Raw genomic sequence first — 17,886 nt, 5'->3', positions numbered from 1 at the left:
TCCCGCCTTGCGCCACAGCTATAAAAGGGGGTGGAACAGACTAAAGTGGGTCGCAGTCATGAGAAAACCCCTAGTTACTACCTGAGCTGGAACTAACAAGGACTGAACCAGGGGAAAGGGATTGGGCCCAAACTAAGAAAGAGTCTAGTCTGTGAAAGAAGCTTATTGGAACATCTCTGAGGGTGAGATTTACCTTTATTCAGTTTCTTAAATGTATTAGGCTTAGACTTGCGTGTTTTGTTTTATTTTGCTTGGTAACTTACTTTGTTCTGTCTGTTATTACTTGGAACCACTTAAATTCTACTTTTTATACTTAATAAAATCACTTTTGTTCATTAATTAACCCAGAGTAAGTGATTAATACCTGGGGGAGCAAACAGCTGTGCATCTCTCTCTATCAGTGTTTTAGAGGTTTATGAGTTTACCCTGTATAAGCTTTATACAGAGTAAAATGGATTTATTTGGGGTTTGGATACCATTGGGAGCTGGGTGTCTGGGTGCTGGAGATAGGTAACTTCCTGAGCAGTTTTTGGTTAAAGTCTGCAGCGTTGCGGGTGTGGACCAGACCCTGGGTCTGTGTTTTCAGCAGACTGGCATGTCCGGCTCAACAAGGCAGGGGTCTGGAGTCCCAAGCTGGAATGGAAAACAGGCTCAGAGGTAATTCCAGCACATCAGGTGACAGTCCCAAGGGGGTCTCTGTGACAAAATCTGTCACAGTTATGTGGCTTTTTATTTCTAATTGCTGTCTTCACTTCCCCACTGAAACAGGATGGACTTTAGCTAAAGTTGTCCTCAGTCTTGATTGTGGAATCATGCCTGTTTCTTCATCTAACAAATCCTTCTTAAACAACTTTTAAGTTTCATGCACATTTTTCTGTCTAATTTTGGTTTTCTACTCAATGTCACTCATAACTTCCTCAGTTTTGGGAAATGAGCCATTTGGAAGTAGTGTGTGTATTAACAGCTGGGGCTGTCCTCTGTTTGCCTAGATTGAAAGTAATCAAGTTGTGATCATTGGCCACAGTAATATTAAGATACAGAACTTTACATGGAGGTTGTAGTTACCTCAAAATTAGATACTAGAACCCCAAGGGATTTCAGAGCTAAGGATACACTTAAAGGAATGCACAGTTAAGGCACCTAAAGGCCCTTAGCTCTGCCCTGGAGAGACATAACTAGGGGGGAAAAATCGTCTTTAAAAATCAATTTAGTCTAATCTGCAACCAAAAACACTGACCTGCCTTAATCAAAATCTTATGGTTATTGCCTGATGTCACTGCGGGGTACAGTTAGGTTTGTTTAGGTGCCTTAATTGTGCATTTCTCACCTTAACATGTCTGGGATGGCTGCATTACTTCTGAGTACCAGTACAAGCTATATAGCTCACAACGCCCTTTGTGTTGGCTCTCATTCCTATTCCTTCCTCCTGTGGACTCAGCATCAGTCTTAGCACCACGATCCCATTGGCAGGGCCCAGAAAGAGGAAGAAATGAGAACTACCAAGTTTTCAAAACCTCCAAAAATTATCAAAATGGGATCGATATGAAGAGCCAGTATCTCTGCCTCTTCCAGGCCGAAAGACTTATGTCCTCCTGGGAAGGTGGGAATCTCCCTTTTTCAGTGTGTAGCACCTGTCTTAACCATGCTGGGCTTCAAGACGCAGACTTTAAGCTCCGCCGCTGGTCCAGGGCTCAATACTATCTTTCCCCTTGGCCCAGTGTAATTTTGGAATTCTCCCCATACTGCCTCCACATTTAGGATAAGAAGGAAACACGTCATTGACTTGCTTTCTTTTAAGGGCAAAATAGCAGCATGTGACACTCCTCAGGGTTTTTAGCAGCAGATCCACTAGGGAAGGGGAAGTAGTGGGCAAGAGGACCAGTGGGCAGGCAATGTGCATGATCAGTGCTAGTTATTCACATGGCTGCACATTTGAGTGCGTGACTCCAACCTCTACAGTCTGCTTGTGGTGGTCACAGCTAGAGTTTAGGCTGCACAAACTTTTCCAGTCCAATCTGTTTTCAAACACTCTGAATTTTCTGAACTTCCACATTTTTAAGGCTGAAATTTTTCCAGGTTTGGGCTAGTTTTGAGGGAGAGTCATTCTGGAAAGTCATTTTTGATTAGGAGGAGGGCAAAGAAGTACATTTTCCCCATTATAGAGAGCTTGTTTTATGATAGTCTGTAGAGTTCTAGAACTGAGAGGACTGACAGTAGGAGGTGCAATTTGGCAGGGGAATAGCCTTTGTTTAGAAAACTGGCGCTTGTTTGTCCTTGCAAAAGCTGTGTTAGATATGCCTGACTTACTGGCCTTCGAAAATCACACACCACATGTGCACTAGATTTTGTTTTCATGGGACTATTGCGTGAATCCTTCCTGCTGTGAAGCCCAGATGTTCCCTGAGCTGCCCGGGCGGGCTGAGATTGAAATAAGTATTCTTTACATAAAACTGCCACATGTAGAGTAACCCATCTCCAGGGATTTCCCAGAACTAGAAGCAAGTGCTTTTTATCGCCCTGGACAGCTGAGAAGCTCCACTTTCCAATGGGCTCGCTGGAGCAGGACCCAACCTGGCCATCTTAGGCGCTAGGCCAGTGCAATTTTTAGGTGTAAATTTTGCATTTGGGAAAGGAAGGAAACACTTTAGAGGTTGCTCGTTGAGGTGAAATTGGCATCTGCGTGGGCTGTGTAAGGCTGAACATTCACAGCAATTCTAACGTGAACGTGTGTAAAACTGCAATGTCAGAGCGCTGGTATCATCGTCACACCAGGGGACTGATCCCGCATTTTCATCGGTGACTTGCTGCAAGACAAAAGAGGGCTAATGTAATCCTTGGATGTATAAACAGGGGAGTAGCGAGATGATTTTACCTCTACAGAGGAGTGCTGAGATGGATACTGGACTGCTGTGTCCAAAGGATGTCAGAAAAATTGGAGAGGATGCAGAAAAGAGCCACAGAAATGGTTTAGGGGCTGGAGAAAATGCCTGACAGTGAGGGACTTAGAGCTCACACAGCCTGTTTATCTTAGCAAAGAGATGACTGAGAGGTGACTCGGGTGAAAGTGAGCCGATACGGGCCAGTACAGCATACTGGTAAAAAGTGGCCATCGGTAACGGCCTGTACCCAGCTGACGTTAAAGCGCTGCCTTTAAATCACCTGGGCCCTTTAAATCGCCGCTGGAGCTCCGGGTGGCACAGGCCAGGCAGCACAGATGGGCTGGCTGGAGGACGCTGACCCTCCGCCCCTTCCGGCCGAGGCCCCGCCCCCTTCTGGGGTCCAGAGCCGGCCCCCGTACCGGTAAGTGTTAAATGTTACTTTCACCCCTGAGGTGACTTGAGTACAGAATATAACACCCTTCAAGGGAGAAAATACCAGATACTAAAGGATGTTTTAATCTAGTGGAGAACAAGAACCAGTGGCTGGAAACTGAAGCCAAACAAATGGAAATTAATAAGAAGGCAAGAAATTTCAACAGTGAGAATGATTAATTATGGGAATAAACTACCAAGGGAAGTGGTGGATTCTCCATCTCTTGAAATCCTCAAATCCAGACTTTGATGCCTTTCTGGAAGATGCTTTAGCTAAACACAAGTTATTAGGTTCAATACAGGGTAACTGGGTGAAAATTATTGGCCTGTTATACAGGAGGCCAGACTAGATGATCTAATGATCCCTTCTGACCTTGCACTCTATTAATCTATGGTCGGCGAGCTTGCTTTGTCAGGACAGACACCTGTCTACACTCTGAGACACTTCTTGTGACAGTTCAGCCTAAAAATATACCCTAACTGGGAAAGTGGATAAACGTTTATAGTGTGGACCTACAACAACAATAGATGTTGATGGGGAAAAGGTGCAAAAACAAGACAGAATGAGTTAGTCCTGTAAGCAGGGTCTGAATGAGCTATCTCCTGACATCTAGTGATGATCTATGGGGAAAGACTTCAGGAACTGACCTTATCATAGAAATCATAGGACTGGAAGGGAGCTCACTAGGTCATATAGCCCAGTGCCATGCACTGAGGCAGGACTAAGAATTCTCTAGACCAGCCCTGACAGGTGTTTGTCTAACTTGCTCTTAAACCTCCACAGATGGAGATTTCCCAACCTCCAGTGCTTAACTATCTTGAGAGGAAGTTTTTTTTTCTGACGTCCAACCTAAATCACCTTTGCTGCTATTTAAGCCCATTGCTTCTTGTCCTATCCTCAGAGGTTAACAAGAATACTTTTTCTCCCTCATCTTGTAACAATCTTTTATGCTTTAAAAACATGTTATCATGTACAAATACAGACTGGGGGGAACTGGCCTGGCAGAGAAGAATTTGGGAGTTATGGTGGATCACAACATCAGCATGAGTCAGCAATGTGATGCTGTTGCAAAAAAAGCAAATGCAATTTTAGGTTGCATTAACGAAGGCACAGCATGCAAGTCACGGAGGTGATAGTACTGCTCTACTTGGCACTGGTTAGGCTTCAGCTGGAGTAGTGTGTCTAATTTCGGTGACCAATGTATAGAAAGGATGTAGAGAAACTGGAAAGGATCCAGAGGCGAGCGACAAAGATAATCAAAGCTGAAGGAACTGCGTATGTTCAGTTTGGAAAAGAGGAGGTTGAGGGGGATATGATAGTGGGTCTTCAAATACTTGAAATGTTGCCATAAAAAGATGGAGAAAAAATGGCTCTCTCTTGCCACAGAGGGCAGGACAAGAGGCAATAGGTTCACATGACAGCATAGCAGATTTAGATTAATTCTCAGGAAAAACTTCCTAACTGTGAGAAGAGTAGGGCAATGGAACAGACTGCCGTATGGTATCCTTATCACAGCTGGCATCTCACACAGGAAGTGGGGGATCTCGGAAAGGCTGCTGGCAGGCAGCAGCAGGGTGAGTACTATGCGCAAAATCACAAAGAGGAAGTTGCACAACCAGGTGCCGGCTGCAGGCAGACAGGCAGCTCAAGATGAAGACCTAACACAGGGGGTGGCAGATGGCAACACAGGCTCTTGACCGTCACCAGCAGCAATGAGCCAAGCCCAAAGACAGGGAGAGGTACAGCTGGGCCGCGTGCTGGCAGGAGGAGCTGGGGGCTCCTGCCCACAGTAGGTTGGCCACAAGCTGGGCATCATGGGATGGTGATGAGGAAGAAGTATGTGGGCAAATGTAGGTGTCAGTCTCCGAGGATCCCCCCATGATCATCCGATTTCCAGACAGCATCCGATGTACATAGCACCATGAACAGGAGCTGCTGCATCACCAGCTGCAATTAGAGCCCCAGCAGGCTGAATGCTCCCTCCCCGGTGCTGGTCTCCAGGGCCATCACGCTACCTACAGCAGGGTTGCAAAGGGGCAAGGATGCAGATGAGACACCCCAGCAGGTTGTGCAGTGAGTGCTGACCCTGTGTATCCGCAAGCGCAAGACCTCAGGGCAGGGAGCGCTGACCCACAGTGTATGGGTATGCGAGAGTGACCTCAGGGTGTGCAGTTAGCGCTGGCCTAGGGCGTGTGTGTAAGACCCCAGCGAGGGCCAGACAGTGAGCCACAAGCCAGGGCATGTGTGAGATCCCACATCACTCAACTTCCATGCAGGCCTGGGCATGGGGCTCTGAAGGGAGCTGGAGTTGTAGAGGGGATTCTCAGGCCATGTCTATACTACCACTTATGTCACTCTAACATACGTCACTCAGGGGTGTGAATAAACTGAAACTTACAGAAGCGCCGGTGTGGACAGCCCTATGTTGCTAAGAGAGCTTCTCCCGCCAACTTGGCTACCACCGCTTACGAGGGGTTCATTAATCACATCAACGGGAGAGCGCTCTCCCCTCGGCTTACAGCGGCTATGTGAGAGAACTTCGCGATGCAACTGCATTGGTACAATTGCGCTGATGTAAGCTCTCCGAGTGCAAGAGGTTTGTATTCCTGTGTGAGCAGCTGCCTGCACTAGTGGAGAACAGGGAAAGGCCATGCAGATGTGGTGTGACCTGCACAGGAACCCAAATTAATCCAGCTGTGCATGGACTGAATGTCAGAAACTGAGAGAATTGCTTCTGGGCTCTGGAAAGCTCCAGCTTGTGTCCCCTCTCATTTCATTCCTCTCCCAGGTAACAATCCCAGTTTTCCAATCTCTATTCATAGGTTTTTCCAGGCCCCCTGATCATTCTTGTTGCTCTTAGAATCATAGAATATCAGGGTTGGAAGGGACCTCAGGAGGTCATCTAGTCCAAGCCCCTGCTCAAAGCAGGACCAATCCCCAACTAAATCATCCCAGCCAGGGCTTTGTCAACCCTGACCTTAAAAACCTCTAAGGAAGGAGATTCCACCACCTCCCTAGGTAATACATTCCAGTGCTTCACCACCCTCCTAGTGAAAAAGTTTTTCCTAATATCCAACCTAAACCTCCCCCACTGCAACTTGAAACCATTACTCCTTGTTCTGTCATCTGCTATCACTGAGAACAGTCTAGATCCATCCTCTTTGGAACCCCCTTTCAGGTAGTTGAACGCAGCTATCAAATCCCCCCTCATTCTTCTCTCCTGCAGACTAAACAATCCCAGTTCCCTCAGCCTCTCCTCATAAGTCATGCGTTCCTGTCCTCTAAACATTTTTGTTTCCCTCCGCTGGATGCTTTCCAATTTTTCCACATCCTTCTTGTAGTGTGGGGCCCAAAACTGGACACAGTACTCCAGATGAGGCCTCACCAATGTCGAATAGAGGGGAACGATCACGTCCCTCGATCTGCTGGCAATGCCCCTACTTATACAGCCCAAAATGCCATTAGCCTTCTTGGCAACAAGGGCTCACTGTTGACTCATATCCAGCTTCTCATCCACTGTAACCTCTAGGTCCTCTTCTGCAGATCTGCTGCCTAGCCATTCGATCCCTAGTCTGTAGCAGGGCATGGGATTCTTCCGTCCTAAGTGCAGGACTCTGCACTTGTCCTTGTTGAACCTCATCAGATTTCTTTTGGCCCAATCCTCTAATTTGTCTAGGTCCCTCTGTATCCTTTCCCTACCCTCCAGTGTATCTACCACTCCTCCAAGTTTAGTGTTATCTGCAAACTTTCTGAGGGTGCAATCCACGCCATCCTCCAAATCATTAATGAAGATATTGAACAAAACCAGCCCCAGGACCGACCCTTGGGGCACTCCACTTGATACCGGCTGCCAACTAGACATGGAGCCATTGATCACTACCCGCTGAGCCCGACAATCTAGACAGCTTTCTATCCACCTTTATAGTCCATTCATCCAGCCCATACTTCTTTAAACTTGCTGGCAAGAATACTGTGGGAGACCGTGTCAAAAGCTTTGCTAAAGTCAAGGAATAACACATCCACTGCTTTCCCCTCATCCACAGAGCCAGTTATCTTGTCATAGAAGGCCATTAGATTAGTCAGGCATGACTTGCCCTTGGTGAATCCATGCTGACTGTTCCTGATCACTTTCCTCTCCTCTAAGTGCTTCAGAATTGATTCCTTGAGGACCTGCTCCATGATTTTTCCAGGGACTGAGGTGAGGCTGACTGGCCTGGAGTTCCCCGGATCCTCCTCCTTCCCTTTTTTAAAGATGGGCACTACATTAGCCTTTTTCCAGTCGTCCAGGACCTCCCCCGTTCATCAGGAGTTTTCAAAGCTAATGGCTAATGGCTCTGCAGTCACATCCGCCAACTCCTTTAGCACTCTCGGATGCAGCGCATCCGGCCCCAGGACTTGTGCTCGTCCAGCTTTTCTACATAGTCCTGAACCACTTCTTTCTCCAGAGGGCTGGTCACCTCCTCCCCATGCTGTGCTCTTCTCTGAACCCCCTTTACTTCTGCCATATCCTTTTTGAGATGGGGAGACCTCTGCCGCATCCAGTGTCCAGAGAAAGCTGCACCATTGATCTATATAAAGGCATCAGAATATTTTCCATATGATCCTCCATTCCGTGCCCTTTGCACCCTAACATCTTGTTTGCTTTATTGACCACAGCTGTGGACTGAGCAGAATTTGCCACCAATCGGTCTCCACTGACACCAAGTCCCCTTCCTGAGTTGATTCAGACCCTGTAACGTACGGGAGTAGTTTACATTTTCCTCCAGTGTGCATTGTTCTTGCATTTATTGACATTAAACTTTATTTGCCATCATGTTGCCCATCCCTCTGGCTTGGTCAAGTCTCTGAATATTTCATAGTCCTCTCTGATCCTAGCTAACCTAAATAACTTTCTTGGGCCTGGTAACTTGTTGTCAAGGTTCCTTCCCCACTCTGAACTCTAGGGTACAGATGTGGGGACCTGCATGAAAGACCCCCTAACCTTATTTTTACCAGCTTAGGTTAAAAACTTCCCCAAGGTACAAACTTTTCCTTGTCCTTGAACCCTATGCTGCCACCACCAAGCGTTTTAAACAAAGAACAGGGAAAGAGACCACTTGGAGACGTCTTCCCCCAAGCCCTACACTCCCTTTCCTGGGGAAGGCTTGATAAGAATCCTCACCAATTTGTACAGGTGAACAGAGACCCAAACCCTTGGAACTTAAGAACAATGAAAAATCAATCAGGTTCTTAAAATAATAATTTTATTTAAAGAAAAGGTAAAAGAATCACTTCTGTAAAATCAGGATGGTAAATACCTTACAGGGTAATCAGATTCAAAACACAGAGAATCCCTATAGGCAAAACCTTAAGTTACAAAAAGACACAAAAACAGGAATATACATTCCATCCAGTACAGCTTATTTTACCAGCCACTAAACAAAAGGAAATCTAGCTAGATTACTTACTAACTTAACAGGAGTTGTAAGGCTGCATTCCTGATCTGTTCCCACAAAAGCATCACACAGGCAGACAAATCCTTTGTTCCCTCCCCTCCAGATTTGAAAGTATCTTGTCCCCTCATTGGTCATTTTGGGTCAGGTGCCAGCGAGGTTACCTTAGCTTCTTAACCCTTTACAGGTGAAACGGTTTTGCCTCTGGCCAGAAGGGATTTTATAGCACTGTGGATAGAAAGGTGGTTACCCTTCCCTTTATATTTATGACACTTGTTGCTTCATAAACTAACAATTTGCTCCAGCATCATTTCTTCTGGTCACTGCTAGGAACTGATATTATCAGGAAAGAGCAGGTCTGGGGTAGTACCTCCCCAACATCCTCTGCAGTGAGGGCTGACTGGTACAGATCATTTAGCTCCTCACCAATGCCCTTATCTTTCTTAATTGTTCTCTTTTACTCCTTGGTGATCTAGGGGACCCACAAATTCTTCCACAGGCTTCCTGTTTTAGATACAGATTAATCAATTATAGGGCCTGAAGGGACTATTATGATCACCTACTCTGACCTCCTGTATAACACAGGCCAGACTTCCCCAAAATAATTCCTAGAGCAGATCTCTTAGAAAAACATCCAGTCTTGGTTTAAAAACTGTCAGTGACTGAGAATTCACCACAACCCTTGGTAAATTGTTCCCACAGTTAATTACTCTCACTGTTAAAAATGTATGCCTTATTTCCAGTCTGAATCTGTCTAGAGTCAACTTCCAGCCTTTGGATCCTGATATACCTTTGTCTGCTAGATCGAAGAGCCCATTATTAAATATTTGTTCTCTATGAAGGTACTTACAGACTGTAATCAAGTTACCCCTTAACCTTCTCTTTGTTAAGCTAAATAGATTGAGTTCCTTGGGTTTATTACTATAAGACTTGTTTACTAATCCTTTAATCATTCTTGTGGTTCTTCCCTGAATCCTCTCCAATTCATCAACATCCTTGAACTGTGGACTCCAGAGCTGGACACAGTATTCCAGCAGTGGTCGCACTAATGCCAAATAAAAAGGCAAAGACGCCACTCTATTCCTACTCACGATTCCATGTTTATCAATCCCAGGATTGTATTACCTCTTTTGGCCACAGCGTAACACTGGGAGCTCATCCACAACCTCCAAATCTTTTTCAGTCACTCCTTTCCAGGACAGAATCCCCTGTCCTGTAAGTATGGCCTGCATTTTTTGTTCCTAGATGTATATGTTTACATTCAGCCCTATTAAAATGCAATTTTGTTTGTTTGTGCCCAGTTTACCAAGCAATCCAGATTGCTCTGAACCAGTGACCTGACCTCTTTATTATTTATCACTCCCCCAATTATTGTATTATTTGCAAACTTTATCGGTGACAATTTTATGTTTTCTTCCAGGTCATTGATAAAAATATTAAATAAGAAAATAAGAACAGCCATCGTGGGTCAGACCAAAGGTCCATCTAGCCCTGTATCCTGTCTTCCAACACTGGCCAATGCCAGATACCCCAGAACAGGTAATCATCAAGTGATCCATCCCCTGTCACCCATTCCCAGCTTCTGGCAAACAGAGGCTAGAGACATTTTTCTTCTTCAGCATGTTTCCAAGTTCCCTGAAGTCATCTACTATGCACAAGATATCCTGCGATGCAGTAGCATTTGTGCACTGATATGAACTATCACCAATGGATCCTTGCCCATCAACTTCAGAAGCCTGTCCAATCTTAGAGCGACATCTCATGTCTTAGCTCCAGGATGGCTGCATGCTATCCTGTTATCTGCCTCTTCCTTGCAGAATGTTCTTTCAAGTCTTCTGACTACTGAATCTCCAACAAGGATCCTCTGTCCTCCTTGGATGGATAGAGAACTCTTGGCAAGTAAGCTTGATTTTCTTAGAGGTTGGACTGAGCTGCCATCCACGTGTATCCCATACATCTGTTCCCTTGGACCTGCTGGATCTCAAGAGGTATCGTCCGTAGTTTCCAGTCTGCCCATTCTCATCTATCTCCTACTGAGCAGAAAGCAGCTGTGACCTCTTGCCTCTCATCAGGCCTCCTCTCTCACCAATTTCTTTGTGGCCAGCTCTATTCTTCCTTGAACCTGAAGTGCTGGTGTTTACCCAACCTGGTTGTCTGCACTTAAAGAATCCTGTTGTAAATGGCTATGGGTCTCAAATCTTGGCCCACAGGTTCCCACGCAGCCCTCACACCTGCGCTATCGCTGGGTATCTCATCCTGAACTACTGGAAGTGAGGGGCTCCCAGAGGCATTGCTGATGAGTACCCTGACTGGGGTGATGACCAGCCCCAGTGACCGTCTGGAACATACTATTTAAGCCAGAAGGGGAGACATGAAGTTGTTTGAATCACTGAAGCACTTCCTGACTGGCTGCTGCACTGGACCTGACTCTTTCATCATCCCTAAACTTTGCTTCTGGCTCTGACCCCTGGCTCGGTTCCTGCTTCCCTATTCTGGCTCTGTCTACTAGGCCTGACCACCCCTGCTCTGACCACTCGGAAACACTGCCCAAGTCCCAATTCTGACCGCTTGCTTGGACCAATAACCCTTGGAAGGAGAGAATCTGCCAACCATGTACCCTGCTACATGCCATTGTAGACAGTCTCATCATACCATCCCCTCCATAAACTTATCAAGCTCAGTCTTGAAACCAGTTAGTTTTTTTGCCCCCACTGCTCCCCTTGGAAGGCTGTTCCAGAACTTCACTCCTCTGAGAGTTAGAAACCTTCACCTAATTTCAAGCCTAAACTTGTTGATGGCCAGTTTATATCCATTTGTTCTTGGGTCTACATTGGTGCTTAACTTAAATAACTCCTCTCCCACCCTGGTATTTATCCCTCTGATGTTTCTTGACTTTAGCAAAGCTTTTGACACGGTCTCCCACAGTATTCTTGTCAGCAAGTTAAAGAAGTATGGGATGGATGAATGCCCTATAAGGTGGGTAGAAAGTTGGCTAGATTGTCGGGCTCAACGGGTAGTGATCAATGGCTCCATGTCTAGTTGGCAGCCGGTGTCAAGTGGAGTGCCCCAGGGGTCGGTCCTGGGGCCGATTTTGTTCAATATCTTCATAAATGATCTGGAGGATGGTGTGGATTGCACTCTCAGCAAATTTGCGGATGATACTAAACTAGGAGGAGTGGTAGATATGCTGGAGGGCAGGGATAGGATACAGAGGGACCTAGACAAATTGGAGGATTGGGCCAAAAGAAATCTGATGAGGTTCAATAAGGATAAGTGCAGGGTCCTGCACTTAGGACGGAAGAATCCAATGCACCGCTACAGACTAGGGACCGAATGGCTAGGCAGCAGTTCTGCGGAAAAGGACCTAGGGGTTACAGTGGACGAGAAGCTGGATATGAGTCAGCAGTGTGCCCTTGTTGCCAAGAAGGCCAATGGCATTTTGGGATGTATAAGTAGGGGCATAGCGAGCAGATCGAGGGACTTGATCATTCCCCTCTATTCGACATTGGTGAGGCCTCATCTGGAGTACTGTGTCCAGTTTTGGGCCCCACACTACAAGAAGGATGTGGAAAAATTGGAGAGAGTCCAGCGAAGGGCAACAAAAATGATTAGGGGTCTGGAACACATGACTTATGAGGAGAGGCGGAGGGAACTGGGATTGTTTAGTCTGAAGAAGAGAAGAATGAGGGGGGATTTGATAGCTGCTTTCAACTACCTGAGAGGTGGTTCCAGAGAGGATGGTTCTAGACTATTCTCAGTGGTAGAAGATGACAGGACAAGGAGTAATGGTCTCAAGTTGCAGTGGGGGAGGTTTAGGTTGGATATTAGGAAAAACTTTTTCACTAGGAGGGTGGTGAAACACTGGAATGCGTTACCTAGGGAGGTGGTAGAATCTCCTTCCTTAGAAGTTTTTAAGGTCAGGCTTGACAAAGCCCTGGCTGGGATGATTTGATTGGGGATTGGTCCTGCTTTGAGCAGGGGCTTGGACTAGATGACCTCCTGAGGTCCCTTCCAACCCTGATATTCTATGATTCTATTTATTTATAGAGAGCAATCCTACCTCCCCTCAGCCTTTGTTTGGTTAGGCTAAACAAGCTAAGAGCCTTGAGTCTCTTCTTATAAGGTAGGTTTTCCAATCCAGCCAGTCTCCTGACATGGGGCTGGATCAGAACCGGCATCCACTAGAGGATAAAGGCTCTGTGATGGGGCTTAACCCCCATCATATGCAAGGCTAGTGAATACACCCAATTAGTCATGCTTTGCACCCAGGGAGGTGGATAGCGAACCGGCTCCTGGTCAGAGGGCGCAGAGCTATGCCATAATAAAGTAGACTGAGGGAGCTCAATTGCAGGAGAAACAGCAGAGGAGACAGACCTTTCTGAGAGAAGCCCAGCGCAAGGGTACACAGACAGAATGGGGGTAGTGGACTACAGGGAAAGATTAGGTTCCTACAAGGGAAGCCCTGAGATAGGGTTTGTAAGTAGAGAAGAGAAGATTTCAGTAGCCCAAGAGTGCAGAACTATTCAATTTTGTTTTGACTTGTTCATGATACCCCATAAGAGGTCTGAACTTAGGTGACTTGGGTGGAGGGTTGCAACACAGAAGAGCTGGTGCCATAGGCAGGTGGGCAGTAAGAGCTGCTGGAGCCAAAGATAGTGACACTGATGCTAGGGGGTGCTCCGAAGGTTAGTGAGCCCAACCACAGGCTCCTACCCTGATTCCTTGCATCCCCACAACCTGGGCCCAGGCTGAAACCAGCACCCGAGAGGTGAAGTTGTCTCCCCCATGTGACACAGAGGTATCTCTGAGATCTGGCTCAGACATACCAGCTGATCCGCTCTGTCAGTGAAAATGCCTGCACCAAAGGAAACTTTATTATTGCAGCACACCATGGCTGTGTTGGAGAAATGCTTTACAGAGGAAAGCACTAGATAAGCAATGAAGATGGTCACTCGTAATGAACAGCCAGAGTGCATGTGGGCAAGGCAGTGGGGTGGTTTTGCACCTCACAGAGATATTCCACACCCATCACCAAGATCTGTGCCCTGTGGGGGCAGCCCCCTGTACCCACTGCTCCTAGTTTATATGTGAGCACACTCCGTGCTGGTGAATTGCAGGCTGGAGTTCCTCTGCTATGCTGGAGTTCAGTGGATTCCTGCTGGTATCTCAGGTTTGTCTGTAGCATCCACACTATCTAGGTGCTACATGTGCAGCCAGAGGTAAGTGAGACATTCCCCCAGAGCGTGCGTAATGTGTATTGCATCTGGTATTTGCCCACTGTAACAGACATTACATAGCTCCCTGTCCTCGTTACAGGGATAGTCTAGCTCAGGGGTCCCCAACGCGGTACCCGTGGGCACCATGGCGCCCGCCAGACACCATGCTGCCAAAACGCCGCCACCGTGTGCGGCTGCCGGAGAACCGCCTGCCAAAATGCCACCGAGAACCGTTGCCATTTCTCGGCAGCATTTCGGCAGCGACGCTTCTCGGCGGTGGGGTGTCCGGCACCTGCCACAGTCTTCTGGGAATACCAATATGCTATTCCCACAGGAAAGGTTGGGGACCACTGGTCTAGCTGGCACTGCTACCAGCACTTCCTGCGTGAAAGGCAAGGCCCTCCGCATCTCCAAGGAGGTTAGTCAAGGGTAAGTCTCCTCCGCTCTAGGATGACTCTGTCCTGCTCGCCTTGGGTAGGCTGTGAACACGCTCCCCTGTGTCATAGTGTGCCAGGCCGCAGCGCAGACGTGGCTCATCCTGCTGGTACCAGAGACTCTCGCTGAACTCCGGGAAGAAGAAGGCAATTTCTCTACGGGCTGATGCCGCCGAGTCTGTTAGAGGAGAGGGGGAGAGAGAGAGAGAGAGAGCGCGCCCTGAGGTGGTGGTGGCACACTGTCTTGATCGTACCCTGAGCTCTACTCAGAGGGGTGGAGGGGACAGCCTATGCTCATGGGCCTAAGTTTTACCACTGCATCCCTGAGTCATGGAACTGGGGTGAATGGAGCCTGTCTACTTGGATTGGAGGAACCTGCAGGGATGCAAGGACATGTGGTTTGGGCACCAGCAGAGGCAATGAGTGCACCGAGACAGTGCCCCCCTCTGGCCCTTCCTCCACCCCAATGATTGCCCTGGTGTTCTTACCTGAGCCATGTATGGTGTTCCTCGTGTCCGTGAGGCCATAGGCTCCCCGGATGGAGTCTGGAGCTGTATTTCGGGCTCGGTACACTTTTGTGGGTCCCATGAGAGACCTCCAGCGTGCAACAGCATCTTCATGTGCTAGGATATAAGCCCGCATTGGGCCACTGGGGAAACACAGCCAGGTGGGGACAAGAGAAGACAAGATTACACCAGGATGTGGGCACCTCATGTGCTTTCTATCCTCACAGACACAGCAGCGTCACAGCGGCAGGCGAAGGTGGCTGCCATGCAGCACTCCTCTAGGACACAGAGCAGGCTCATTGTAGCCAGGACCTCAGGGTTATCCCAGGCTGTTAAAACACCCTGATTCCAAGGCAGTGATGTGGCATAAGGTAGCCTAGAAAGAATGGCATTTCTAACAATATAGAATGCACTCCCTCAAGGGCTACACTGGCAGGACAGCACCGAGGATCAGCTGTTGCCAGACTGGAATCACAACGTTCTAGCCTTGAGGCCTGAGCATCCTTCATTGTCCCATGAAAGCTGCCTCTCTGGGACATAAGTGTCATGAATCCCAGAATGACCTTGCCCAGTGCCTTGTCCCACCCCCATTCTCCCCTTATCAAGGCGGGGGGGGGGGGGGGAGGGGTTACCCAAAGGGCAGCAGTGTTGCTAGAAGAAGCACCAGCATGAGGGAGCAATGGCATGTGTGTGAGAGTAGGTGTCACCCCCACTCACTCCTGACAGCCAGAACAGCTCCCAACCCCTATGGCTGGGATTCACTGTTAAGCTATGATTGATAGGGGAGGGGAGGTACCTGGTCATGAACTCCACCAGCCTCCGATAAAAAAATCGCCCTGCAATATGAGAGAGAGCATTTCACTCTAAGGGGGCATAGATGTCCAGTTCCCCCATCATACTGATACCCTTGCTTGGCCTTGCCCTACCACCCTCCTCTCACCCCCTGCCCTTTCCTGTGCTGCTCTTACAATAAGAACAGAGGCATTGCCAGTCCAGGCCACATCTAGCAAAGCATCCTGTCTCTGACTGGGACTGATACCAGCTGCTTCGACAGCAGGGACAGAACCCCGCAGTGGACAATTCTGGGATAATCTGCTCTTGGCAGAGTCTCCGCAGCCCTATCTGTCAATGGCTAGATCCTCCCTGCAGCAGGAGGGTTTATCTTATCCTAGCAGATATAATAGAAGCCGTTTGTTTGCATCCCATCCATCCCAATAGAGTACATATCTGGCCCCTATTACTCCAGGAGCAGAGCACTTGGCAATTTTTAATGTACTGTATTTATCTTCACAACATGAGGTATGTAGGGAAGTGCTATTACCTCCGTGTCTCGAAACGGGAACTGACATACTAAGTGACTAGTCCAAGGTCATGCGGGAAGTCTGTAGCAGAGCACTATGCATGTAAGTGTCTAATTGTGTTTTCACTCCTACTGAACTCTTGGTCTCAGTAATGCCTCATGGCAGTGAGCTCCACAGACTGTGTGTTGCATAATAAATATTTCCTATGATAAGTCTTGCATGTAGTGCCTTCCACTTTCTTTGAATGACCTGTTGCATTCGGAGAGAGTGAACAGGACTTCCTGATTTTACCTCCTATCTACCCTAGGGTTTATACTGGCATCTATCCCCATAGTATCAGACCACTTTCCAAGAGAAATCAGTTCTGTATCCCTCTGTCATGCCCCCTTTCATTCTTCTCTTCATTGAACTACACAATCCCTGTCTTCGAATCTCTCTCCACACAAGAGTCTTTCCAACTCTCTCCTGGTCTTTGCCTATCTCTCAACCCCATCCTTCTGCAATGTCCCTCCTGAGAGAGGCTAACCTGTACCCTTCCCTGTGCTCCCCACTGCCCATTTCCACACTTCCTGCATGAGCAAAGACAACCTCCCGTCCCAGGGTTCATGCCCTGAAGGGCCCAGTTAGAGCCAGCGGCAAGCTCCCTGTGATCACTACCTGAGTGCTCCTGGTAAAATCGCTGGCTATCTTCCCTTCTCCACATCAGCTCCTTGGTCCGCACGATGAGGAATTTGTTGTTCAGGATGGTCTCGTGCACGGCCTGGAAAGGCAGGGCAAGGGTGAGGCACAAACACATCAGATGTTGCAGAGCAAAGACTTCAGCCAAGGAACCAGGGGGGTCCTGACTACTGGGAGAAAGGTGTGGTCAGAGAAAGAGAGACGGCAGGGCTGAGCACAGGGGGCAGGTACAGGCTAGCTCCTGGAAATGGGTACAGTGCAACTAGAATAATTCACAAGGCCTCATACTCCACCGACCTGAATTCTGGGGTAGGGCCCCTGGGTCCTGTGGCACCTCCAGCAAGAATGGGGCAGTTCTTGCCTCATCAAGCTCTTGTGCCAGCCTCTGCAGACTCAGACAGAGGAACCCCAGGAAACGACTTTCCAAAAGACGACTAAGTCTGCGGCGCACGGCTCTGTACGGTCAATCCAGGGAGGGATCTGGCAGGTTCCGCAGCAGCAGCAACTAGGCCCAGGAGCTGGGTTCACATGGATCGGTGTCCAGTAATCCGAAGTGTGTGTGTGTGGGGGGGGGAAGATGGGGTTACTACCGCCTGCTGGGGGGGATGGGCCAGGCCGCAGGGGGGGTACCACCCACTAACGCCCCCGCGGGGGGACGGGCCGGGGGGGGGATGGGACAGGCGGGGGGGGGAATCACCCACGGAGGCCTCCCGGGGCGTGGAGCAGGGCCGCTGCGGGGGGGGCCCGGCGGCCGCTCCGCCCCCTCACCTCCAGCACCGGCGGGTGGGCCACGGCGTCGGGCTTCAGCAGCGCCAGCGTGAGCTGCAGCGGGCGCGCGGAGCGCGGCACGGCCCCCATGGCGCTCCCGGCGGCGGCGCGCGGGCGCGGGGCTGGCGCGTCGCCCTGGCGGGCCGGGGAGGGGAGGGGCCGCTCGGAGGCGGGCACGGGGCGGCGGGGGCGCGGGCGCGGGCACGGGCACGGGGCGGCCCTGGCGGGCCGGGGAGGGG

The 17,886-nt window shown here is 48.8% G+C and overlaps 1 protein-coding gene across 3 annotated transcripts; it reads right to left on the bottom strand.

Annotated features, from left to right (window-relative positions):
* Nucleotides 1-580: 580 nt before the first annotated feature.
* NME6 (NME/NM23 nucleoside diphosphate kinase 6) lies at nt 581-17,802 on the bottom strand. 3 transcript variants are annotated; one of them, XM_037889519.2, is made up of 5 exons: nt 17,648-17,787; nt 16,859-16,961; nt 15,697-15,736; nt 14,883-15,043; nt 581-2,804 (listed from the first exon to the last, which is right to left on the bottom strand). In XM_037889519.2, exons 1-5 carry the CDS (start codon nt 17,735-17,737, stop codon nt 2,791-2,793), a joined length of 408 nt encoding a protein of 135 aa, XP_037745447.1. In that variant the 5' UTR covers nt 17,738-17,787; the 3' UTR covers nt 581-2,790. The 3 variants fall into 3 exon arrangements, with proteins under 3 accessions (XP_037745447.1, XP_037745446.1, XP_007066796.2); XM_037889518.2 differs by lacking the exon at nt 581-2,804 and adding an exon at nt 13,597-14,572 and having other exon boundaries at nt 17,648-17,802; XM_007066734.4 differs by lacking the exons at nt 581-2,804; nt 17,648-17,787 and adding exons at nt 13,597-14,572; nt 17,177-17,510.
* Between the last annotated feature and the right edge of the window lie 84 nt (nt 17,803-17,886).

This window comes from Chelonia mydas, chromosome 1, assembly GCF_015237465.2.
Source record: "Chelonia mydas isolate rCheMyd1 chromosome 1, rCheMyd1.pri.v2, whole genome shotgun sequence".
Lineage (NCBI taxonomy): Eukaryota > Metazoa > Chordata > Testudines > Cheloniidae > Chelonia > Chelonia mydas.
The sequence above is the reverse complement of the archived record's forward strand: the minus strand, read 5'-3'. Positions and strand labels throughout refer to the sequence as shown.